At 37.4% G+C, this 25,764-nt stretch overlaps 1 protein-coding gene across 4 annotated transcripts in view; it reads left to right on the top strand.

Annotated features, from left to right (window-relative positions):
* Spata6 (spermatogenesis associated 6) overlaps positions 1 to 23,436 on the top strand; it is a 108,469-nt gene extending 85,033 nt beyond the window's left edge. For 3 of the 4 annotated variants that reach the window (XM_021159685.2, XM_085839080.1, XM_029476514.2), the window contains 3 exons: positions 1,418 to 1,517; positions 16,165 to 16,256; positions 23,193 to 23,436. In XM_021159685.2, the coding sequence (XP_021015344.1) occupies positions 1,418 to 1,517; positions 16,165 to 16,256; positions 23,193 to 23,373 (373 nt within the window). In that variant the 3' untranslated portion in view covers positions 23,374 to 23,436. The remainder of the gene's footprint in view (positions 1 to 1,417; positions 1,518 to 16,164; positions 16,257 to 23,192) is intronic. The other variant, XM_021159686.2, reaches the window with a different exon arrangement.
* Positions 23,437 to 25,764: the final 2,328 nt, after the last annotated feature.

Here is a 25,764-nt window from a genome sequence, read left to right as displayed (position 1 = left end):
TGCTGTTTTCTTTTTACCCATTTTAAAAAATATATCCAGAAAAATCCCATGCCATAAAATGGTTTCAATTTTGAGTATAAGTATTTCAGAAGCATATTTTTAAGTATAAATATTAATATTATAACTCCAGATTTGTTTTATACTTTACATTGTTACTAAAATAATGCTTGAATATTAGCATACCTAATTAAAAAAGGAATTGGTACCCTTTTAAATCATGCACAAGTTGTTTTCATTGTGAATCATATTAAAACTTCTGAGGCAAGCATTTCTTATACCATAGCACAGACTAGTGGACCTATTCATAGTGTCTTTGGGGAGGCCCTGGAATTGCACATTTGCAGCTCATATTTACACAATGGTCTTCATCTACTGAAATAATTGTTCTGCCAATCCACTTGCATAGGTGCACCTAATCTTCCTTTTATCTATGTGACAGATTAAATTTGGGATTATTTATTAAAGTGATTGTCGATTTATGTCTCTAAAGTAGATTCTTTAAGACATTCACTTATTTCACGATCTGTACTTTGTGTAATAATGTAATATTCTAATTGTGTTAGAACAAGCTGAGAATGAAAAAGGGCCAAATTTAAGTAATATATTAACATACTTCCCATTTCTTTATAGAGGAGTTAACAATATCACTTCAAATATATGCTGTAATTAAGGAGTCTGGAAATTTTCATGATGACCTGAATAAAATAAAATACTTTAATTATATGAATGTCAATTTTGAATTAAAGAAGAGCAGAATGAAAAGAAGTAGATGCTTTCTTTCTTCTCTGACATTTTAAATCCCAATATGCACACTCTAATTAAAGTCATACTCTTCTCATCTATATTTTATTATTTCACTTTTAAAAGTACGATTCTCATAGTGGATAGACAGGTGACATCACCTTTGTTAAGAAGGGGTCATTTTATTTGTATTTCAAAGGAATGGAAATGTGAGTAGATTTGAAATAGTATTTTCATCTCTTATATATAAGAAATCACTTATAAAGCTTATGTGTTGAATGTAGCTTCCTGTTTTTTCCACAAAATTTCAAAGTATATTAAAATTTAAACAATAAATGCTAATTTTAAAGACATTGTACATGGAATTATTGTTCTAATGTGAAGGTTTACATGTTTATTTAGAAATAAGTGCTAAAGAGTATTGTGCCAAATTCTTAAAGTGATCAGATATGTAGGGAGAGCTCTCAGCTACATGTCAAAATTAATAAGACTATTTTTAGACATTATAGAAAATTAATAGTGTAGCTGAGAAAAAGTATCTGATTATGTTCTTTCTCCTCATACTTGGCCAAAGGAAAAATTAAGCTCATAAAGTTGGGGGGAATTTTGTTTCTTCCTGTTTTTAACAGTTTGTCTTTCTCTCTCTCACTCTCTTTCTTTCTTTTTGTACCCACAGATTCCACTCTGATTGGTGTTCACCTCCAAACTGTGATGAGATCCATGACCGGGTAAAAGATGTCTTGAAATCACATCAAGCTCATGCAAGACATTTATGTGTTAGTTTCTAAAATTTTCTCTTTATTGAAGACATTTTAATAGGCTCCCCAAACCAGCTAAGGTGCTTACAGGTTGTAATTCTTAGTTACAGAGGAGGAAAATGCATTCTCTGAAGGAGTCCCCAGGTTTCCTATGAACAACATAGTTTGCTTGGCCATAATCCTATAAAATGCCTTCTGTTTATATTTTTATGTATTTTATTAATTTATTTATATATTGTGTGTGTATGTGAACATGTACATATGTGCTATGATACATGTGCAGGTCAGTGAGTCACGTTGCTGGAATCAGGTTATCAGTTCTCTCCTTGTACCTTGTGTCTTTTGGGGATCAAAATCAGGTCATCAAGGCTGGAAGCGAGAGCCTTCACTGGCTGAGCTGTCTTGGGTCCTAGGGTTTTGTTGTTTTTTTTTCTTTTAACATTAGATATTTATCATTTGTCAAAGACTATAAGCATTTCTAGTCATAATCTCATAAAAGTCACTATACAATTACTTCATAATAATCATTTCTAGGCTTTCATAATATGGGAACTCTTTGTTTAGTGCATTTTCTGAAGGTGCATTTGATTCTATAGGTATGTGTGAGGTAGGAGATGTGTGGGGGGCCTCTTTTGAAGTCAGTTGTCAGGCTAATTTACGTATTAATAAATATACAAAAGAAAAAAGAGCAGGTCAGATTTATTTTATGTAAGAGCTGTATATAACATTTTCTGAGATAAAGTAAATGCAGTTATATTCTTGGTAGAGGAGTCATAATAGTATGATATTTTTGTATTAGGTTTTTAAATTTCATTTATTAATTTTAAAACAATTGCTTGTCATAGTTTGTATCTTCTAAGTCATATTAGTCTTTTACACAAAGAAAAATCTAGCATCTTAATGGTTTGTTTAAATTGAAATTTATAACTTGTTTCCCTTTTTACTATTTTAATTATTCTATTTTCAAAACTATTGTTATTACTTGGAGCATTGCTCCAACATAGATACATGGCAAATTATTTCTTTGATGACCTTTCTAATAGCATTGAGGCTTGAAAGCACTGAACTTTTTGTATGTTTACTATCACATATTTTATTTCCCTATAGATAAAGTTGTTGTTCCTAAAATAACAATTATCCGCTTTAGGCTCATATATTCTCATTTATATATCAGCAGTGAGAAATTGAGATTTTTAAATTGAAATCCATAGAAGTTCCAGCAATATCAAGCTGAAGTGCTTAGATAAAATCTTAGCAAAATCTATGTGGGCTGTGTATGGTGTTAAGGGGCAAACACAGATGAAAGAGGAATAGTAAAAAGAGCAGTGTGTCAGGCTGACAGAGGGAGGGATTGGTATTTGAGACTTCGATGACCTCTAGATCCCATTATGCCACGATTTAGCTTCTTTTCAGTGCTAAGAATGAGAAGCAGAGTCCTGAGCATGTTAGGCAGCTCTTCTGCCACTGCGCTATATACCCAGATCATTTGATGTTCTCTTTTTAGTTTTTTTTTTGTTTTTTGTTTTTTGTTTTTCGAGACAGGGTTTCTCTGTGTAGCACTGGCTATTCTGGAACTCACTCTGTAGACCAGGCTGGCCTCGAACTCAGAAATCCACCTGCCTCTGCCTCCCAAGTGCTGGGACTAAAGGCATATGCCACCACTGCCCGGCAATGTTATCTTTTTTTAAAAAAATATTTTTATTTTATATGTAAGAATATTTCACTTGAATGTATTTATTTATGTTATATGTATGCCTGGTGCCCACAGATAGCAGAAATGGACACTGAATACCCTGGAACTAGAACTACAGATGGTTGTAAGTTACAGTTTGGGTGCTGGGAACTGAACTAGGCCCCACTGTGAGAGAAGCAAGTGTTTTTTAACTGTTGAGCCATGTCTCTAGCTACTTTTTGATGTCTTAATCAAAACTCCAGCTTACTTTTAAAAGCCAAATATTGGCAAGCAGATTCTAAAAGACACATAGAAAAGCAAAAGAACTTCTAAAATGAAAAGAAGGATTAATGGCTCAGCAAGTAAAGGTGCTTGCTGCCAAACCTGACAACCAGAGTGCAATCCCTGGGAACTCACATAGCTGAAAACTACTGAAACATAGCTGAGGGGAAGAAACTACTAAGAGTTGTCCTGTGAACTCCATCACATTTGTACTCATACACACATGTACACACAGATGCAATAAATAAATCATATAATGAAAAATATTTTTAAAGAATCTCCTACATGTATACAATGAAATATGATCATGCCTATCTTTTATTTCCATCTCTATCTCCCCCCACATGCATCTAATACAACTCCTTCCATCCTCATTTCTACTCCTAAAAACAAAAACAAGAAACCCTACTAAGTCCACATATATGTGTACTGTGCACAGGAGCATAGGAAACCTACCAATGGCTACATCTTCAGAAAACAATGATTCTCCCTTTCCCAACAATTATTCACTGTCTCTGGATAGTATTTACTGTACTCTAACAGGAACAAAGCTGGAAAGCTCTCCAACCAGCCATGACAGTTGAGGACAGTATAGCATTCTTTAAGCTGCAGACCTATCAAATGAATAGAATGGACTAGAGACTCCACAGATTGACCTACATAACTTCTATAGCTGACACTCAAGAAAGGTGCAAAGTCAATTAAATGGAGTCTCTGGGAGCCTTTGTCTCTCTCCCCAGTGTTGAGGTTACAATTGTACTACCCCTCCTGGTATTGCTTACCTTGGTGCTAAGGGGTTACACTTGGGTCCTCTGGCTTTCAAGGCAGACACTTCATTGACTCAACTGTCTACACAGTTAACACTTTGTATTATGGTCTTGTGAACAAATTTTTCTGTATGAAAGCAAACCAAAAACCTAGCAGCAACAATGACAAAAAAAATCCTCTTGGTCCACAACAGATCAAGAAATATTATGTATTACAAGACCTAAAGGAAAACACAGAAGAAAACATGGATAATTTAAATTTGGTGAGGAATTTTTTTGACATGCCACATCCAGTACCAGACAAAACCAAATTAAATTGGATCTTATAAAATGTATATGTTTTCCTTATGAAAGTCACTGGTAGAAGAATGGAAAGCCTTAGTCTGGGTGAAAATACTTTCAATGTGAGGTTGAGAGGCAGAGTAGGGACTAGCCAAAGTTCACATCACAAGAGATTATCATGTTCTCTTCAGTGTCATGTGATGCGAAGGTTTCTTCTCTGCGATGTTGTCACTGTTGTCTAACTTGAGAAAACATAAGACAAATCTGAGCTGAAAGGCATCCTTAAAGCATGCAAGCAATGGGCTAGAGATGGCTCAGCAGTTAAAGGTTAGGCTCACAAGCAAAACTATAAAATATACACTCATCCAAATTACCAAGTAATTGGTCACAGATTAGAGAAGACAGAACTGATGAATGATCCTACATGGTATTCTGTTCTAAGCCCTTTAACAGCAAGAGGCTATTGTTGAGAAGACCAGAAATCCAAATACAGTGGGCAGCTAATGTACTGTATTGATAAGCGTTAGTTGTAAGTGGCCCTCAATGAAAGGGGTATTTCTGTGTATCATTCTGTACCATCTTTGTAAGTTTTAAAATTACAATTGTCTTCCAAATTTTAAACGGTAAAACATTGAGTTTCATTTTATCCCTCTCAGTTTTAATAAGTTGCTGGGATTCCAGATTTCCTTCCCCTTACAGGCCCTGTGTGTAGTTTTTGTTGGCTCAGAATGGAACATACTTCCTTCTACATGGGCAGGATTTCTGCTTTAGTGCCTTCTCTCACTCTGCAGTTTCCAGTGCTCATCATGGAGGGTACAGTAAGCTTAGCTTTGCACCCATGGAGTCTCACTGGAACTTGATTCTTAGGTCTTTAATTTTGTTTTTCTTACACAGAGGATTACCAAACCCCTACTAATTTCACTGTCCTCCATCAGTGGACCTATCAAACAAAGCGTAGATTCTTGGTATCTGCTCTGTGCTCAAAATCCGCAGATGATCCAAGGAGAAAGCCAGGTGGTCTATTAGCTCATCTCTTTGGTTATCTTTTCTGGAGCTTGTCACTGTAATTATAGTTATTTGAGCAATGTTTTGGTGCTTTTAAATAGCAGAAGAATTAATATCATTATTCTACTCTATCCTATTCAGAAGTAGGAGACTTTTAGTCTACTTCTTAAAATTAACTTAGTTTTGTATTTGCTTCTGGTTTGACTTTCTGGGATATAAGTATGCTGCTCATACCAGGCACTAATTTCAATACAGTCCAGCAGCAGATGGAGCACAAACTAGTAATTACCCAACATTTTCTGCCTGTGTTCATTCATATAGCATCCCCTCCCTGAGTAGCTGTGTGCTCTTCACAGCACTGTGCAAAGCTTAGAGGCTCTTATAAAAATCAAATTTTCTCCCTGTAAGAAGCATATACAATGTTTTTAATAAACCACTGAATGAATATGAAACAGTAGAAAAGAAAACAGTGTGCTACAGCATGCAATTAAGTAAGTGAATACAAGGTATAAGCATGACTTATTTTTTCAGAGAAAATGTGAAATTGGCATATAGCAACAGTAACATTTATTAGAGGTTAGGCCCGTGTACACATTAGTCTATTTTTTCCTTAGAATAATCTTGTAAATTAAGTATTATTATGTAATAAGTAATATTTCAAAGACGAGAAAGCTGACATTCAGAAAGGCTGTGAGATAAGGTTTCACAGCCACTGCAGATGTTTGTAACCAGGATTTGAGTCCAGGTAACATCCTTGACCTTAGCTGCTCCACTCTACAGTGATGAATACTAAGTACATCCTGATACACATAAGCCCAGAGATATGGTCAAGCTTAAGGATGTAAGAGCCATAGTTGAGTACATATTCCAAAATAGGTCAGTGTAAGTGGACACCCCAGACATGGTTACTGGCATGCATGGCATATCAGTACTTTTTTTGTAAGAAAATTAATTTTGTAATAGTGAGTGGGAATTCTTGGTTTAGGACAAGAATGAGAGTTTGTAATGAGACTTATCAAAGTTGTGTGATGGAGGAGAGGAATCAGTCCAAGAGGGTGTGTGATTTGCCAGGAAATATTGTAGTTTAGATTTGATAGTTTGACAGTGAAATCTATGTCTAGTTAGAATTTTTTGAATTGCCATTTTATGCCAGAGACAAAACTAAGTGACATTTTTCCTTTTTTTTAATTAGATATTTTCTTCATTTACACTTCAAATGCTACCCTGAAAGTCCCCTATGTCCTTTCCCCGCCCTGATCCCCAACCCACCCACTCCTGCTTCCTGGCCCTGGCATTCCCCTGTACTGGGGCATATGGTCTTCACAAGACCAAGGGCCTCTCCTCCCATTGATGGCTGAGTAGGCCATCCTCTGCTACATATGCAACTAGAGACACAGCTCTCGGGGGGACTGGTTCATATCGTTGTTCCTCCTATAGGGATGCAGACCCCTTTAGTTCCTTGGGTGCTTTCTATAGCTCCTTCATTAGGGGCCCTGTGTTCCATTCAATAGATGACTGTGAGCATCCACTTCTGTATTTGCCAGGCACTGGCATACCCTCACAAGAGATAGCTATATCAGGGTCCTGTCAGCAAAATCTTTCTGGCATATGCAATAGTGTCTGGGTTTGGTGGTTGTATATGGGATGGACCCCCCCAGGTGAGGCAGTCTCTAGATGGTCCTTCCTTCAGTCTCAGCTCTGAACTTTGTCTTTGAAACTCCTTTCATGGGTATTTTGTTCTCCATTCTAAGAAGGAACAAAGTATCCACACTTTTGTCTTCCTTTTTCCTAAGTGACATTTTATGCAGGGTTTGGAATAGACATTTGTGAAATATATTTGTATAATTTTCTCTTAGGTATTGCAAGTGTTTATATATTTAGAATATACAACAAGCTTAGAAGGATAGCTATATCATAAGCCTTTAATAAATCTTGATCTTTAAAATCATGTACCTCCTAACTGGTCTGGGCTTCCAGGACTCTATAAGCTCACAGACCCTCTAGAGTCCAAGCATTGTGAAGAAGTGGAATGGTTCCCCAGGCAGACCAAACACTGCCATTACCTCTGCATTCTCCTCCAGCACCCCTGCCCTCTCCCTGACACACCCAGATATGACCTGAAGTAAATGCTAAAACAGATGAACCCAGAGCTAGATAGTTGGCTCAGTGACTGTACTTGTTGATCTTAAAGGTGGTCTGGATTTAGTTCCTGGAACCCACATCATGCCTCACAACCATTTGTAACTCTGGCGGAATCCAACACCCTCGTTCAACCTCCAAGGGCATCAGGCACTCATAGCATACATACATACTCTTATAATCAAGATACATTTTTAAATGAGAGAGACAGAAAGCCAAAGTAAAGGACAAATTAGCAGAAGATCCACAAAATTTTCTGCTGAAACTGAGCCTCCAAAGTAGGAGCTAAGGCCCTGCAGAGGAGAGAGAGAAGATCCCCGAAGGGGCAAAATAGGAAAAAAACAACCTTTCAAACACAGAGATGCCAAAACAGAGAAGGTACAGATTGCTGGGGAGCTGCAGATGCCAAGGGGAAGGTATAGATTTCATACCTGAACTTATGCACAATGAAGACTGAAATACCATTTACAAAGTTATCTAAAGATACAGAATTTGGGTTTTTAAAGCGTTTAGCACACAGAACATTTCATTGTTTGGAGAAAATGGTGCATGTGTCACTAAAAGTAGCTCCTGAGCCTGCCCAATGTAGGGGAAAATGCCTTTCTCTGGCTATTTTTGAAAACTCACAGAAGGGACTCCATTGTTACATACATGGCCACTAACGTACAGAATGCCTTGTTATGTGGGAAAGCCCAAATTCATTTTTATTTTCTCTTCCTCTTTTACCATCAACATAGATTTAAGTCTCTTAAAAACATTGCACTGTTTGAACCTGACCCCCAAAGCACTCTGGGCTTTTCAGTGGCATCATATGTGTTTCCTGAGGTACTTTATTTTTGTTTATTTTCAGTGGCACTTTATTTGGAGTTTTTAGTCATCACAGTGTTAGACCGTGGGCTTACCCCTTTATGATGATGATCACTAGCTGTCCAGAACACACAGTGTGAAGACAATGTATGTTTTAAAGCCCCACCCCTACCTCTCTGAGTTAGAAACGTAAGAAGCTCAAGTGTACTTTAAGTTCTTAGGCCTGCTTGCTCAGTCATACCTAGTACCTAGCTCCTCAGTTGTCTTCCTTATGAGCTACCTAGATGAAATCGCATGATTTGAAGGGATATAAAAGATATTTCCCCCCTTTTTTTGGTGTGTGGAGGGACAGATTTCACTAAAGGGTTCTCTAGAACTACTCCTGCCATTCTGTCCATAGCATCTATATTTCATTTACTTTAAATTCCTCATAATGAAGCTATTTTCAGGTTTTCCGTGTTTTGTTTTGTTCATTGATGTTTAGCCTGGAGATAAGTCTGTGCATATGCCTGGTGCCCTTGGATGCCAGAAGTGGGCATTGGATCCGATGGAATGGAATTAGAGACAGTTATGAACCACTGTGTAGGTGGTGGGGATCAAACCTGAATCCTCTAGAAGAGCAGCAGGTGTTCTTTAACTGCCAGACTTCCTCTTTAGAGACATCACATTGTCTCTAAAATAATGTCCTCTCTCTTTTAATGCTCTTTCACCTCAAGGAGTGATCACTATGCCCAGGGTTGTCCTCTCTCCTATTAAAGCTTATTCCTGAAAAGTCATTTTGTGCAAGCTATTCCCACAACCAACCAACCTCTGTCTTCTCTCACACTTCTAACAGACCAGATTTTGCCTATTAACACCCCCAGACTTGACTAATGAGTTTTCTTTCTCTGTGTGTGACTTTTTGATACGGACTTATTTAGTGAGATATTGTTTGTCTTTCAACTATTGATTCTATTAATGCTCCAATGAACTCAACTCTGACCAGGATAGGAACCTCTTCAGGTTGTTTAAGTCTTTTATCATTGACCTAAAAAGCTCATCTGGACCATTTCCTTACTTATTTCTCAAGGGCCCAACAGATGGTTGGAACTGTGGTATGCATCTAGGTCCTCACTAATTTTGTTATTAAAATATTCTCAGTACTAAATACCAAGCTATCACCAAAGATGAAATTGTTGAGAATAATTCGTTTCCTTATACATGCTGCCAGACTTGTCTCTAAAATAATGTCCTCTCTCTTTTAATGCTCTCTCACCTCAAGGAGTGATCATGATGTCCAGGGTTGCTCTCTCCCCTATTAGAGCTTAACTGTTTTTTCATCCTCCACTTTCCCACAATTTTGATTGTCTATATTTTTCAGAGTATGTTCTATAAGATCCTTAAACAGTCTCCCTTATAATCCTCATGTAGGGTGTTGAGTGTAAATATTAGGTTAACAACTGATTTTTATTTAGGTGTCTTCTCCGGTAATTTTATTTGCCTGAAGTGTTTTAACAGATTGCTATAGATGGACTCATTGGGCCAGTGTTTGTGAATTTTGGTATTTTATCTGTAGCTTTTATGCCATTAGTTTAGGTGCATATAAAATTCCTAGGGTACTATTTGCTAAAGATATTTTGACCTCCTTGTAATTTTTTTTATAGCAGGTGTTCAGAAGGGAGGGGGGGGAGTGTTTGAAGCTTATTAATCATATTCAGATATTGTACTATTTCTTTATCGAGGACTGTTTTATGGTTTCATTATATATTTTAAAATTTTATGAACATGTTTATAATTCTTTGTAATTTTTTCTGTTTCCTGGCCTTTGAGTTCTTTTTCAGGAACTTACTTCTGTGACATATGTTGGGTCTAATTTTCACAGATGCTGCTTAGTTTTTGCCAACTTAACAAAAATCTAGACTTATCTGGGAAGGGGGAATCTCAACAGAGGCAGTGCCTCCATCAGATTGGCCTGGACATGTCTTGTGAGGCATTTTCTTGATGGTTGATGTAGGAAGGCCCAGCCAAATGTGGGCATGTGAGCTCCTTCCTTGGCTTCCATCAATGATAGACTATAACGTGGACACCAAATAAACACTTTCTTCCCCAAGTTGTTTTTAGTCAGTGTTTTATCACAGCAAAAAAGGGAGCAAACTGGGCACAAAATGATACCAGAGAATGGGATTTTGCTGTAATGGATATGACCATGTGGTGCTTTTACCTTGGAATGTTCTGTGGGAGGAAGGTAGAGGAGGATTTTGAAGAGTTGGACTCAAAAATCCAGTCAGTGCTTCAAGCATAGTGAGCTGTTCCGGCAACTTGGAAGATAATGCAGAGGGAACTGAAGGCCTGGTTGGTGATCTTTAAGAGAATTTTTGGGGCTTTTCATGAGATATTTTTGACCATGAATCTGAGGAACTAAAAATCATTGTTCCACTGGGACAATTGATGCTACTTAGCTTGGGCTAAAAAAAAAATAATAATAATCAATTGTGACTATTTAATAAGGGAACAGTATCATTGATGTCAAATTTCTAGGAAGTTTTCCCCAGAATTCAGCACACAGAACTTGTGGTCCAGACCAGCTTTAGGATGAATCTGGGGCTGACAGCTGAACATGGCTTGTAATTTGTAAAAGTCTCCCATCTGCTACTGGATTTGAAGGCATGAAGGGATCTGGGATTGCAGCTGAGGCTTGACACCCTTGGCAGGGTCAGGGTCCCTGCTTGAGAGGCCATCAGGCCATCAGTGAAGATGCAGCACAGCTACAGTGCAGACCTCGGGATTGGAAGGATGCTGTCTAGCTTTTTGTTTGCTGTCTTTTCCTCTCTCACCAACTCATGGTCTTTCTTTGTGAAATTATTTCTTCCTAAGCGTTTTACTGTTTCACACATACTAGGTAAGCACTCTACCACTTATATTTTTATCAATACTTTTCTGAAGTTTCAGAGACAAAATATAATTTAGTGTAATTTTTAAAATAATTTTATTCCTCCCAAATATACAGTACAGTTTCTGGGATATCTTGGCTTTCTTTCTCTTCCATTTGCATAGAATTTTAAATTTTCTTTCCTCCTATTTCTCTGTTTAATTTGGATTCTGTTCCCAGGTGTTATTTTACTGTGTGGTTTTATGAAGAAAGGAAACTTTGCCTGTTAGTTTTGAGAGTTAATAGATCCCAGGTGGCTCTAGTTCCTGTGGAATTTCCTGTGACTCTTTGAGCTCACCTCTGGAGGAGTTGGAAACATCTGCCTTTGATGGCTACCCACAAGCTGATGCACTGAGCTTCTGAGACATTTGAAGTCATCAGGTGGATGCCACCTGGTTTTCCCCTGCCTTTATCTTCCCAACATGTCTACACCAGCCTCCTTTGTTAGTTTAGGTGCTATACTAACAGGCTGTTTTGTCACATCATTTCATTGTATGTGTTTCCTATGGAGTTTTAGTACTATTATTTGGGTAGTTTAAATTTTTACCTCCTTCATATTATACCCCATTTGTGCAATAGAATGAATATTAACAAAATGTACGGTGTGTAAAACAGCATCCAGGGTAGTCACAACATGATTGGTACCCCCAGTTACTCTTAGGGCCCTTTCCACCAGACATCAAAGTATTCTAATATATGACAGTATCTAGATGAGTTTGATATGGCTTTGAACTTTCAACATTACATAATTTTATGATTTCATGTCTAGTTTCTTTAGCTGATCATTGTGTGTAACATGCATATCTTCACTTTTTTTTCACAGATTCAGCAAATTATGCTCCCCAAGCAAATTCTTGGGATCTAGATATGTTCATTCATTTACATGCTATCTAAGGGCATAATAGCAGTATTAAGAATTGATCTTTTACAAAGGATACCTCAGTCAGTCTGCTGTATTTGTAATTTGAGGCTAATGCTTATATACTGCTATACACAGTGTTTTGATGTACACACACTTGATTGAAATGTAACTAAGAAGACGTTGTTGAGGGACAAAGAATTTGGATAGTCATGTGTTTAATACAATGTGTATATATATGTTTATATACAATGTACCTGCATATGTATAAATACACACAACTTTATATTTGGAGAAATGAGAAAAAAGAGCAGAGGAGAGGAGAGTGGGAAGGAGGGATCTTGGGAATGAGATGAATCTCATTTATGTTTCACATACATCTAAATATACCTAACACCTAAAGATGATTGTATAGAAGAATTTAAGTACTTTTAAAATCTTGACTCCTACTTTGATTTGACCCATTTTATGAGGACAGTGTGGAATTTTCTGTTTGTGACACTTTGCTGACACTCACTTTGAATCTTAAAGCATTTTGAGTTTTGGATTAGGAATATGCCTTTAGATTCTGAATTCGTGATTTTCTTATCCATGTTGTAAAAGCTGAGATTAGGTGCTAAGCCAGCTCAGCTTGCTCAACCAGGGCTTATTTAGGTTTCTAGCCCATTATTTCTTCAAGCATGCCTTTTAAGAATCCCATGTCTTACTTTTTGAATGTTGAACTATATTTTTAGATCTTTTGATTCTGTTTCACAGGTTTCTTAATTTTTTAAAAAGTTTTTGTGTTATTTTAGTAATTTGCCTTTATGTCTGTCTGTGTATCACTGTGTGCCTGGTGCCTACTGAGACCAGAATGGCGTGTCAGACTCCCAAGAACTGGAGTTTCAGACACATGTGAGCCACCTGGGCATCCTGGGAACTGAAACTTGGTCCTCTAGAAGAATAGCCAGTAATCTTAACTGCTGAGTCATCTTGAGCTCTGGGCTTTTTGTATTTATCATTCTGCTTGCTTTTATTATAGCTATTTATTTTGAAAATTAATTCTGATTTTTAAAATGTATGTATGTATGTATATATTTATTTATTTTTAATGATTCCAGTGTGCTGTTTACCCTTCCTCATTCATTTTCCTGGACTCATACCTGAAATTTTTAAAAATGTATGTCATTTTTCAACATACCATCAATTTTCTTGATTATATTAATCACAAAAAATAATTTAAAGTGCCTTTCTTCTATAAGTCAGTATTTAGAATATGTTTGTATTTGCATCTTTGTCTTTTTTTTTTTTTTAGCAGTGATAGTATCCTGGCCCTAGGTATTCTGCTTACTTTTAGATATAGTTCTGGATATGTTTAAAATGTTTTCTATTTTCTTCATGAAGAAAGGGTTTTGTTTTCTCTTCTAGGCAGGTAGCATTAAGGTCTAAATGCCTCTGATCCAAATGGGATCTGGTTTCAGTCTATATTGAGTTTTGATAAATTCCAGTTTATCCTTAGGGTCCTGAACAGTCCCAGCTCATCTCTCACTGTGGCATTAGCCCCCACTTTAAATTACAATCATTGGGCCTTTACTAATACAATGAGGCATTTCTTTCCTGTTGGTGAGAGGTGGTAAATTGACATTGGACCATTTGGAGAACTATGGACCCAGGGGATACTTGATTCTGGAGAACAGAAGGCTTAGTTTTTTACTTAGTTTTTGAGGACCTTCTAGGCTTCAGTTTTAATCTCTGTGGGTTTCATAAAACATATTTCTCCATCTGTAGAAATTAGTCTTTTTTTTTCTTCATGCTAGCGCTGGGATTTTAGTCTGACTAGTCAGTGTCTGTAGTTCATAAACACCAATGGGGACACTGAAGTGTCAATAGTACTGCAAGGGTTCGTTTCTTGGGGTAGTGCATCTCAGTTTTGTGATCCCCATCTCTAAACAACGCAAGATTGTTGGGGACTGCACTCTGCTTTCCAGATGATTTTATTTAGCTTTATTCCCTGATGTCTCGGGAATAAAGACATTTGAGAGTCAATATATGACATGTTTTGGAAACTGGTTGCATTCATAAGATGCTATAGAATTTAAATGTTGTCTTCTACCTTGTACAATCATAAGAAAGTCTTCACAATTTTTCTGTTCCTAGCACTAACCATTTTTCAAATGTTAGCTGTTCAAACTCAGCCTCTAGTCCATACACAGATCTTCAAATGCTTCAGAAAAAAGAGAGGTGTGCACTGTGAGTCCATTTTTGAAAGGATTGTCTCTTAAATAGCATATCATCTGTAGTCTTCATTTTGCTTCTAATATCCTAAAAATTATTTATTTTTCAGCTTTCCTAGATTTCAACAGAAATAGCTGTTTACTATAAATTATCCCATCTAACCCCAATTTTTATATATTTTTACTAGGGGTTTTGTGCCTCTTTGAGGTTTTTACCCCTATGGCTATCATATATTATCACAACTTTACTGGCTGATCATTTTATCTTTCTGTAGATTAGAGGTCTAACAAGGGCCATACCTGGCTAAATTGTAAGTAATTGTTTCATGCCTGCATTTCAGTCATAGGTGCTAAATGTGTAAGTGGCCTTTCTGAGCACACTTCCTAATCAGATGCTCTGGCTATACATGAAATGATTATTCCTATTTGTATGCTGATTGGTAATGCAGCCTGTTTTGTTTGTTGGGTCAGAATTGCCCATCATGCTGTCCTTGATCCAGATGGGCAGTGCTCTGTATGAGTGGTATTAGTGAAGTGTGCTTACTCTCTCAGGACAGCCCTCCCACTTAGTTCTTCACTTGGCCACCTTTCTAACATGGCTGGATGGCAGTTAAGAAAAAGACCCAATGGAAAGTTTGAAAATAAAGGATTAAATATTTATCATTTAAGCACTAAAAAAACCCTAATTTAATAATTGCAACAGTAGACAAAAATGTTAAAGGGAAAAGAAAGTGCCAGTAGAAACATATGGAGTTATTCATAATGGTAAGACCTAAAAGCCTTGACAACTAAAATTATATGTACTTTTCCAAAAAGTTTTAACTTGGTTGTTTATTATTCACTGGTATTTTGGCAATGCGTTTTCTTACCTGAAGTGGATGGCCCTTCCTCTGTCAACACTGCTCCTTGTGGGTTTCTGTAACCTGCTTTCTTTACTGTTATTCATGTTAACCAAGGAGTGAGAGGTGATGGCTAAGGTTAGACCAGTACTTACTAAGAAAATATAGGAAACATGCATGTGAATTTACTGGGGCACTGCAGCTTGCAAAACCAACTCAGATGACCTTGTTTCCAACGCCCTTGTTAAGAATGTGAACTTTGCCTATGTATGTTTATACCAATTAACTCACATTTCAGTTTTTCTTTTCTGGTTTATTATTTTGGCTTATTTTCAGTAAATCATTTCTTTTGCAAGTTGTGGATGCATGCTTGCATCTGTGTAATTTTTTCAAGTATTAGTATTTATGTCTCAGAAGGTAAAAGTTTATATAAAATATGTATAGCTTTATTAATTTACATATCTTGTTATACCCACTACCATTAATTCCATACTCATAAAGTATTTACTGAATGCCCAGTCTTTGCTAACTACTACTAACCAAATTATAATGTGCTTTTTTGAAACATGTATATCAATTACTATACAAATTGAACAGGTTATATTTAGGATTATGTATGCATATGCATACATGCAGGCTTTGGTTTTGAAAGAGAACAAGTATGGGCATGTGAGAGGATGTGGAGGAAGGAAAAAGAATAGAAATGATGTAATTATAATCTCAAAATGTTACTGACAGATAATGCCTTCTCAAGAGTTTGTTTCTTTCCTCAGTTGTCCAAGCACTTGATTCAGTCTCTTATAGCGAGGCAGGAGAGACACGTTTACCACTGATTCATTACTACTATGTTGGAAGCAATGGGAAAATGAATGGAAATCTTTTAATTTTTCAGGATGAGAGAGACCCAGAGAGAGAAGACGAACTGGAACTGAAAAGAAGTCTTTTATATAGAGACTCTGCTTATGACAGTGACCCTGAGTATAGGTATGGACTTGTTTCTGTGTGTGGAAATCTTTTTCATAGCTAGTATAAAAATGACCCATTCCTCTTTTTTTTTTTCTAGATTTAAATTTTATTTTCTTAATTAAAAGTCTGTATGTCTGTATGTGGCTGTGTGTACGTGAGTGCAGATGCCTTTGGAGTTCGGAGACATGGGATCTCCCTAGAGCTGTAGTCTCAGGTGTCTGTAGAGCATACAACATTGGTTCTGGGAACAAAGCTTAGCTCCTCTGCAAGAGCAGCACTCTTTTTTTTTTTCATTTTTTTATTAGATATTTTCTTCATTTGCATTTCAAATGCTATCCCCAAAGTCCTCTATATCCTCCTCCCGCCCTGCTCCTCAACCAGGGAATGCCAGGTATACTCCCGTTTCCTGGCCCTGGCACTTCCCTGTACTAGGGCATATGATTTTCCCAAGACCAAGGGTCTCTCCTCCCATTGATGGCTGAGTAGGCCATCTTCTGCTACATATGCAACTAGAGACACAGCTCTGGGGGGTACTGGTTAGTTCATATTGTTGATCCTCCTATGGGGCTTGTCTAGCTCCTTCTTTAGGGGCCCTGTATTCCATCCAATAGATGACTGTGAGCGTCCACTTCTATATTTGCCAGGCACTGGCATAGCCTCACAAGAGATAGCTATATCAGGGACCTGTCAGTGAAATCTTGCTGGCATATGCAATAGTGTATGGGTTTGGTGGTTATATATGGGATGGATCCCAGGGTGGGGGCAATCTCTGGATGGTCCTTTCTTCTTTCTCAGCTCTGAAGTTTGTCTCTGTAACTCCTTCCATGGGTATTTTGTTCCCCATTCTAAAAAGGAACGAAGTATTCACACTTTGGTCTTTTTTTTTTGAGTTTCTTGTGTTTTGCACATTGTATCTTAGGTAGTGTGTAATTTTCTGGCTTAATATCCACTTATCAGTGAGTGCATATCATGTGTGTTCTTTTGTGATTGGGTTGCCTCACTCAGAATGATATTCTCCAGGTCCATCCATTTGCCTGAGAATTTCATAAATTCGTTGTTTTTAATTGCTGAGTAGTACTCCATTGTGTAAATGTACCACATTTTTTGTATCCATTCCTCTGTTGAGGGGCATCTGGGTTCTTTCCAGCTTCTGGCTATTATAAATAAGGCTGCTATGAACACAGTTGAGCATGTGTCCTTATTACAAGTTGGAACATCTTCTGGGTATATGCCCAGAAGAGGTATTGCTGGACCTTCCTGTAGTACTATGTCCAATTTTCTGAGGAACCACCAGACTGATTTCCAGAGTGGTTGTGCAAGCTTTCAATCCCACCAGCAATGAAGGACTGTTCCTCTTTCTCCACAACCTTGCCAGCATCTGCTCTCACCGGAATTTTCGATCTTAGCTATTCTGACTGGTGTGAGGTGGAATCTCAGGGTTGTTTTGATTTGTCTTTACCTGATGATTAAGGATGGTGAAAATTTTTCCAAGTGCTTCTCAGCCCTTCAGTATTCCTGATTTGAGAATTCTTTGTTTAGCTGTGTACCCCATTTCTAATGGGGTTAATTGAATTTCTGAAGTCCAGCTTCTTGAGCTCTTTGTATATATTGGATATTAGTCCCCTATAAGATTTAGGATTCATAAAAATCCTTTCCCAATCTGTTGGTGGCCTTTTTGTCTTATTGAAATTATCTTTTGCCTTGCAGAAGCTTTGCAATTTTATGAGGTCCCATTTGTCAATTCTTGATCTTACAGCGCAAGTCATTGCTGCTCTGTTTGGGAATTTTTCCCCTGTGCCCTTATCTTTGAGTCTTTTCCCCACTTTCTCTTCTATAAATTTCAGTGTCTCTGGTTTTATGTGGAGGTCTTTGAACCACTTAGACCTGAGCTTTGTACAAGGAGATAAGAATGGATCAATTTGCATTCTTCTACATGATAACCACCAGTTGTGCCAGCACCATTTGTTGAAAATGCTGTCTTTTTTCCACTGGATGGTTTTAGCTCCCTTGTCAAAGATCAAGTGACCATAGGTGTGTGGGTTCATTTCTGGGTCTTCACTTCTATTGCATTGCTCTACCTGTCTGTCGCTGTAGCAGTACCATGCAGTTTTTACCACAATTGCTCTGTAGTACAGCTTGAGGTCAGGCATGGTGATTCCACCAGAGATTCTTTTATTGTTGAGAATAGTTTTTGCTATCCTAGGTTTTTTGTTATTCCAGATTAATTTGCAAATTGACCTTTCTAACTCAGTGAAAAATTGAGTTGGAATTTTGATGGGGATTGCATTGAATCTGTAGATTGCTTTTGGCAAAATAGCCATTTTGACTATATTAATCCTGCCAATCCATGAGCATTTGAGATCTTTCTATCTTCTGAGGTCTTCTTTGATTTCTTTCTTCAGAGACTTGAAGTTCTTGTCATACAGATCTTTCACTTCCTTAGAGTCAAACCAAGATATTTTATATTGTTTGTGCCTATTGTGAAGGGTATTGTTTCCCTAATTTCTTTCTCATCCTGTTTATACTTTGTGTAGAGAAAGGTCACTGATTTGATTGAGTTAATTTTATATTCACCTACTGCACTGAAGCTGTTTATTGGATTTAGTAGTTCTCTGGTCACTTATATATACTATATCACCTGCAAGTTGTGATATTTTGACTTCTTCCTTTCCAATTTGTATCCTCTTGATGTCCTTTTTGTTTTCTAATTGATCTGGCTAGGACTTCAAGTACTATATTGAATAGGTAGGGAGAAAGTGGGCAGCCTTGTCTAGTCCCTGATTTTAGTGGGATTCCTTCGAGTTTCTCTCCCTTTAGTTTGATGCTGACTACTGGTTTGCTGTATATTGCTTTTATTATGTTTAGGTATGAGCCTTGAATTCCTGATCTTTACATCCCTGACTTTTCTCATGAAGGAGTCTAAAAAGTCTTTAATTTCTTTCTTTCTTTCTTCCTTGACCAATGTATCATTGAGTAGAGTGTTGTTCAGTTTCCACGTGAATGTAGGCTTTCTATTATTTACGCTGTTATTGAAGATCAGCCTTAGTCCATGGTGATCTGATAGGATGAATGGGATACTTTCAATATTTTTGTATCTGTTAATGCATGTTTTATGACCAATTATATGGTCAGTTTTGGAGAAGGTACCATGAGGTTCTGAGAAGGTATACCTTTTTGTTTTATGATAAAATGTTCTGTAGATATCAAATCCATTTGTTTCATAACTTCTGTTAGTTTCAAATGTGTCTCTATTTTGTTTCTGTTTCCAGCATCTGTCCATTGATGAGAGTGGTGTGTTGAAGTCTCCCACTATTATTGTGTGAGATGCAATGTGTGCTTTGAGCTTTACTAAAGTTTCTTTAATGAATATGGATGCCCTTGCATTTGGAGCATAGATATTCAGAATTGAGAGTTCATCTTGGAAGATTTAACCTTTGATGAGTTTGAAGTGCCTCTCCTTGTATTTTTTTGATAATTTTGGGTTGGAAGTCGATTTTATTCGATATTAGAATGGCTACTCCAGCTTGTTTCTTTGGACCATTTGCTTGGATAATTGTTTTCCGGCCTTTCACTCTGAGGTAGTGTCTGTCTTTTTCCCTGAGGTGGGTTTCCTGTTATCAGCAAAATGTTGGGTCCTGTTTATTTAGCCAGTCAGTTATTCTGTGTCTTTTTATTGGGGAATTGAGTCCATTTATATTAAGAGATATTAAGGAAAAGTAATTGTTGCTTCCTGTTATTTTTTTTTTGTTGTTGTTAGTGTTGCTATTCTGTTCTTGCAGCTGTCTTCTTTTAGTTTGTTGAAGGATTACTTTCTTGCTTTTTCTAGGGCATAATTTCTGTCCTTGTGTTGGTGTTTTTCCATTATTATCCTTTGAAGGGCTGGATTCATGGAAAGATACTGTATGAATTTGGTTTTTTCATGGAATACTTTGGTTTCTCCTCTATGGTAATTGAGAGTTTTGCTGGGTATAGTAGCCTAGGCTAGCATTTGTGTTCTCTTAGGGTCTGTATAACATTTGTCCAGGATCTTCTGGCTTTCATACTGTCTGGTGAGAAGTCTGGTGTAATTCTAATAGGTCTGCCTTTATATGTTACTTGACCTTGTTCCCTTACTGCTTTTAATAGTCTATCTTTATTTAGTGCATTTGTTGTTCTGATTATTATGTGTCAGGAGGAATTTCTTTTCTGGTCCAATCTATTTAGAGTTCCATAGGCTTCTTGTATGTTCATGGGCATCTCTTTCTTTAGGTTAGGGAAATTTTCTTCTATAATTTTGTTGATGATATTTACTGGCAATTTAAGTTGAAAAATCTTCATTCTCATCTATACCTATTATCCTTAGGTTTGGTCTTCTCATTGTGTCCTGGATTTCCTGGATGTTTTGAGTTAGGATCTTTTTGCATTTTGAATTTTCTTTGATTGTTGTGTCCATAATTTTTATGGAATCTTCTGCACCTTTGATTCTCTCTTCTGTCTCTTATATTCTGTAGCAGCAGACACTCTTTACTGGTGAGCCATCTCTCCCGTCTAGTTCAATTTTTTCATTAGTGAAGATTTTCAGTAAAAATACATTTAAAGTCTAGGGAGATGGCCTGGTAAAGTGCGTCCAGTGAAAGCATAAGGACCTGTGTTTTTCTCCTTGTACCCATGCTGTGCCAGAAAGTGGAAGCAGTTGTGCACTTGTGTTTGCTGTCCCAGCCCTGTGGAAGCAGAGGCAGAAGGATCCCTAGGGCCTGTTGACTAGGTAGTGTGGCTAAACTGATGAACTCCCGATTCAATGACAGACCTTGCCTCCAAAAATAAGGGGGAAAATAATTGAGAAAGATACCATACATTGACTTCTGCCTCTACACACACTTGTCCATCCATTTGCATACATGTACACATACACATTCACACACTCAACACACACACACACACACACACACACTCAAATAGCCAACTTTTGACGATTCATTTCCTCTTTAGGATTTATTTGACTGACCAGCAAATCAATATCTTTAATGATACATTTATCATAAACTAAAAAAGTTTTTACAATTTTAGACAAGTAAATCTTTTTAAAATAATGTAAGAAAATATCCATTCTTTTAAAATTTCAGGGATTTTAGAAATAGAAAAATTTTTTGAAAAGTTATCCTAGCAAATTTTATTGTGAAACTTCAGTGCCAATGGCTATAAGATGCAGAATTAAAAACTATGAATCATGGGTAGTTGCAGTCCGAATTGCTGCTATACCATGGAGTACTGAGTTTTTTCATCATGAGATTCCTTAGGGACTGTGCTCCATGAAATGTAATTAATTTCTTTCTAGCTGAAGTTTGCACCAAACTGTTTTTAAACATTAATTCAGTTGTTCACAATTTATGAGAGATTCAAATTGCCTCAAAGTAAATAATACTGTGTTTAGGATTGTGATGTTTGTAATTGCACCTCTTCATAGATGTCATTTAAGTCTCAGTTTGCTCAGAGCTATATTTCACAAGTAGGATTTTTACTTGTTTCTTCATTTTAAATTTTTGAGAATTTTTTCATGTATGTAATGTGTTTTGAACAAATCTATCCTCATTCTCTTCCCTCCCATTCCCTATCCCCCACTTCCCCTAAAATCATACAATAGATATGGGCCTGTTTGTTTAGGTAATCATAGTTGCTGAGAGGTGAAGTAACAGCCATATCCTGTCCCCAAATCAGCATTTCCCAGCTCTCCTCCCTGGGTTCCAACTGCTTTGATACCTATGGTATTCACTGAGTCTTGAATGGTGTGGTTGGAGAGGGGGGTTGTGAGATACCATGGATAGCTAAGCACTCAAAATTACTAATACTCCCTACTTTGACCAGTTATCACTCTGCACTAACCAGGACCCACTGCAAAAAGAAGTTTCTCTGGCCAGTGCTTATAACAACAGAAATCTATAAGCATAAATATCTGAAAGGCAGTTTGACAATGCAACTAGATAGCAAGATAGTAAAAGTAGGTTTCCCTTAGGGCCTGTGGCCTTCGTGGTTAAGAACTTTTAGTAGGTTTTCAATGCCAGGCATGAAGTTATCTTCGTGGAAGGGGACCTCATATCTAATCAGAAAGCAGTTAGTTGAATCTATAACCATCATGCCCCTTTTCACCAGTGGGTACACTTAGCATGCAGGTTGATATTGTAGCATACAGTGTCCAGTGCTGGGCGAGGCCTTGGTGTCTTCTCCCCCAGCATCCTTCATAGTACCTTATGCATGTGTGCTAGCCATTGGGGGGTTTCCTAGTCAGCTGAGATGGGTTTATTGATATCCCGAATCTTACTATCTTGCTATGGTATTGTGAGATTGCTGGGCATTCAGAAAGTATTTAGCTCAATGCATCATAACCACATCTTTGTTCCAAGTAAATACTGTACCATGCACTTGATATGTATTCTCTTGAATTGTACAAACAATTATGTAAGAACATAATTAAGGTGGAAGAAGCTGAAATATTAATAACTGAAGGTTTCTGAGCATACAAAGAATTCTGGCTTTAGAAGTTCTGTTCTTATACTGACGTTGCCACTTTATCTGTGCGGTTTTAATTTTAATTTTAATTTTTTGTTTTTACTACAAGGTCTCTCCATATAGAGCAGGCTGGCCTTGAATTTACAAAGACCTTCCTGCCTCTGCCTCCCAAATTCTAGAATTAAAAGTGTGTGCTGCTGTGCCTGGATTCTGGTTGTTTTTACCTTGCTTTTAACCCTTAACACAGGGTTTTGTTTTTTTTTTTAATTTTTATTCTACATAGTTTCACATTAACAGTTTATCTTTCCCTTAGAAAGTCAGTCTTGAAAATCAAAGTCTCAATGTGTTTTGTTTTTCACAGCCCCAACATAGTATCACATGTCCATAAATACTCAGTAAATGTTTGAATACACAGTAGTGCCTCTAACTTCATTTCACCATTTTAACCTTTTTTCAACAATATTTTCTCAGCTCCTTTCAACGGCCGCGTGGCTCTTTCCATTTGGATGATGGCGAATGCTGGTCCAACAGAGCAGCCTCTTGTAAAGGGAAATCCCACCGACCCGTCTTTGAGAACAGCATGGACAAGATGTACAGGAACTTATACAAAAAAGCCTGTAGTTCTGTTTCTCATACACAGGAAAGCTTCTGAGACCATCTACCATAAACTGTATAAGCGTCCATGTCAACCTCTCAATGAAAGCGTTTGATGTGATCTGTATTTGTACGCCTTTCTTTAAAACAGATGTTCACTGAGTAACAGACTTGAACCCAGATATTTCTTCAAGTGGTAAATTATCACATCCAGCCTTTTTTACAGAAGAATGTGCTGTTTCCAATGTCAAAACTCTATAATATAGTCACAACTTCCAATTTGTGACAAGGTTATCCTGCCACATGTGCTCCTGTCACCATCGACAAACTGAAGAATAGGTTCTTTCTAGAATATTATTTCAATTTTATTCCCTTTTAACTTTCCACATGCTTGGCTGGTTATCTTATTTGGGTAATATTTAATTAATATTAGCTTCCTGTTCTCAGTAATGAGCAAAAATATGTTCTCTGCAGAAACAAATTTTAATAATTTAAGCCTGTTCTAATATTATCTACTTTTTGCCCTTAGAAGAGGCTATTGTATTTCTTAGGTCCTAAAAACTGGCTTTCTTTGTAAAGCTCACACATGCACTCACTCCTTATCTAGAAGACCAGCTGAATTATCTGAATGACTAACGGATAGATTCATTCACTAGGAGAGACCATGAATGACCCCAAATGTAGCTAATATTTTAGTGTTGGATTATTTGCAATATTTTCTTCTAGGGAAATACATTTTGATGCAAACAGAATAATGAAGCAGCCTGTGTTAGTAAGCATGTAGAAACTAAAAATAAATAATTGAAAATAAAAGAATTATATTGTAATTTTACCTCTGGTATTTTCATAGGTATCACAATGACCCAGGAAACTAACATCCACACTTTAAAGGGAATGTGGTGGGATGAAAATAACTCAGCAGGTGTCTTTTAGTAAACACCCATAAACCTAGTCATGGACTGATAAAATGTGTGGCTTGTCCCCTTACCCACTCCCATGAAGCTAGTTGCACTTTGAAAGTGCAAAGAAAGCAATGAGCATTGAAAAAGAGTGAAGGGAGGTAATGTGGAAATCAGAGAAGTGGGACTCTGCTGCAAGCTCGAGGAGCTGACAAGGCAGTGCTTTGTCCTTGACTCTACCACTTGTTAATTCAACTTTTTTGAGTTAAAAAGAAAAGAAAAACTTGGACTCACACTCTGTTTAAATCTGAGATTAAAGTATGACATACCTTTATGTTATGTCAAAATAGAACTCTTAAACATGTCAAGGCATCTCAATTTGGCAATCTGTACTATATCAAAAAGAACATCGTGTGTAGGCACAAGCATCTAGGCTTCCATCTGACCTCTGCCATTTCCTAGCTGAGTCACTTGGATTCTGTTCTTACTTTCCCTAGCTGCTGTAGGAAGAATGGAATAGCCCCCAAGCCATGTCCTGTGGGTGAGAACTAAAATTCTATGAAATGGGTATAAGAGCATAGATCTAATTATTTTATTGCTCATGTCTGCTTGCTACACACACACACACACACACACACACACACACGCACGCACGCACGCACGCACATGCACACGCACACTCAGCCATTGGGTGTAGAGGGTGCTGCAGATGTGGGAACAGAGCTTGTAAACTCACCCACATTTAGAGGAGCCTTATATGTTAGAAGCTTTAGTGCCCAGGATGTCCTCTAGCAGAGATTCAGATGCTCAATTGATGTTCCTTAATCATTTAGTGACTTATTCAGCATTCTCAGATGTGTTTGGACATAGGCTAATAAAATGTTGCAGTGTGTGAGCACTGAGTTCTCTGACATAGGCCATATTATGATTTGCATACTGTGTTTCTAAAGGTTAGCATGAGTAATGATCTTTTTAAAGTTCATGTTGGGAAACTGGAGAGATCAGTTGGTAGAGTGCTTGCCATGTGAGCAGGAGGACAGAGTTCAGATCGCAGGCATGTATGGAAAAGCTGGGTGTGGCAGTGTTCCTCTGTAATCCCAGTGCTGGGGAGGGAACACCCCTCAAGCCTACTGGCCAGATAATGCACCTCAGTCAGTGAGCTATAGGTTCAGTGAAACACTGTAGCTCAAAAGATAAGTTGGATAGTTGCCATGGACTGGACTCAGTCGGTCCCTCAACCCATGGGAGAATCAGGGTTCCAGTACTCAGGTGGGCAAGGAGTAGGCGACAAGTGACAAACAGATGTGAACACAAGGGAGTGTTGATCTGAATGTAATTTCTCAAAGTGAGCATCAGACTTATAATACAGAAGAAAAACAAGGAAGGTAGGCAATATATCAGCCAAGGTACATCGAGATGCATAATGGCTCTTTACACAAAACAGAGAAAATGCTTACAGGAACCAGGCAGTGTTTATAACTGAGATAAGATCAGCTGTATCTAAAATCAGCTATTCACAGGAGCCAGGTGAAAGGGCTAATACACCCAGG

Source organism: Mus caroli, unplaced genomic scaffold (genome assembly GCF_978045245.1).
Source record: "Mus caroli unplaced genomic scaffold, Mus_caroli_1 scaffold_6, whole genome shotgun sequence".
NCBI lineage: Eukaryota > Metazoa > Chordata > Mammalia > Rodentia > Muridae > Mus > Mus caroli.
Note: the sequence above shows the minus strand (reverse complement) of the source record. Positions and strands in the feature narration are given on the sequence as shown.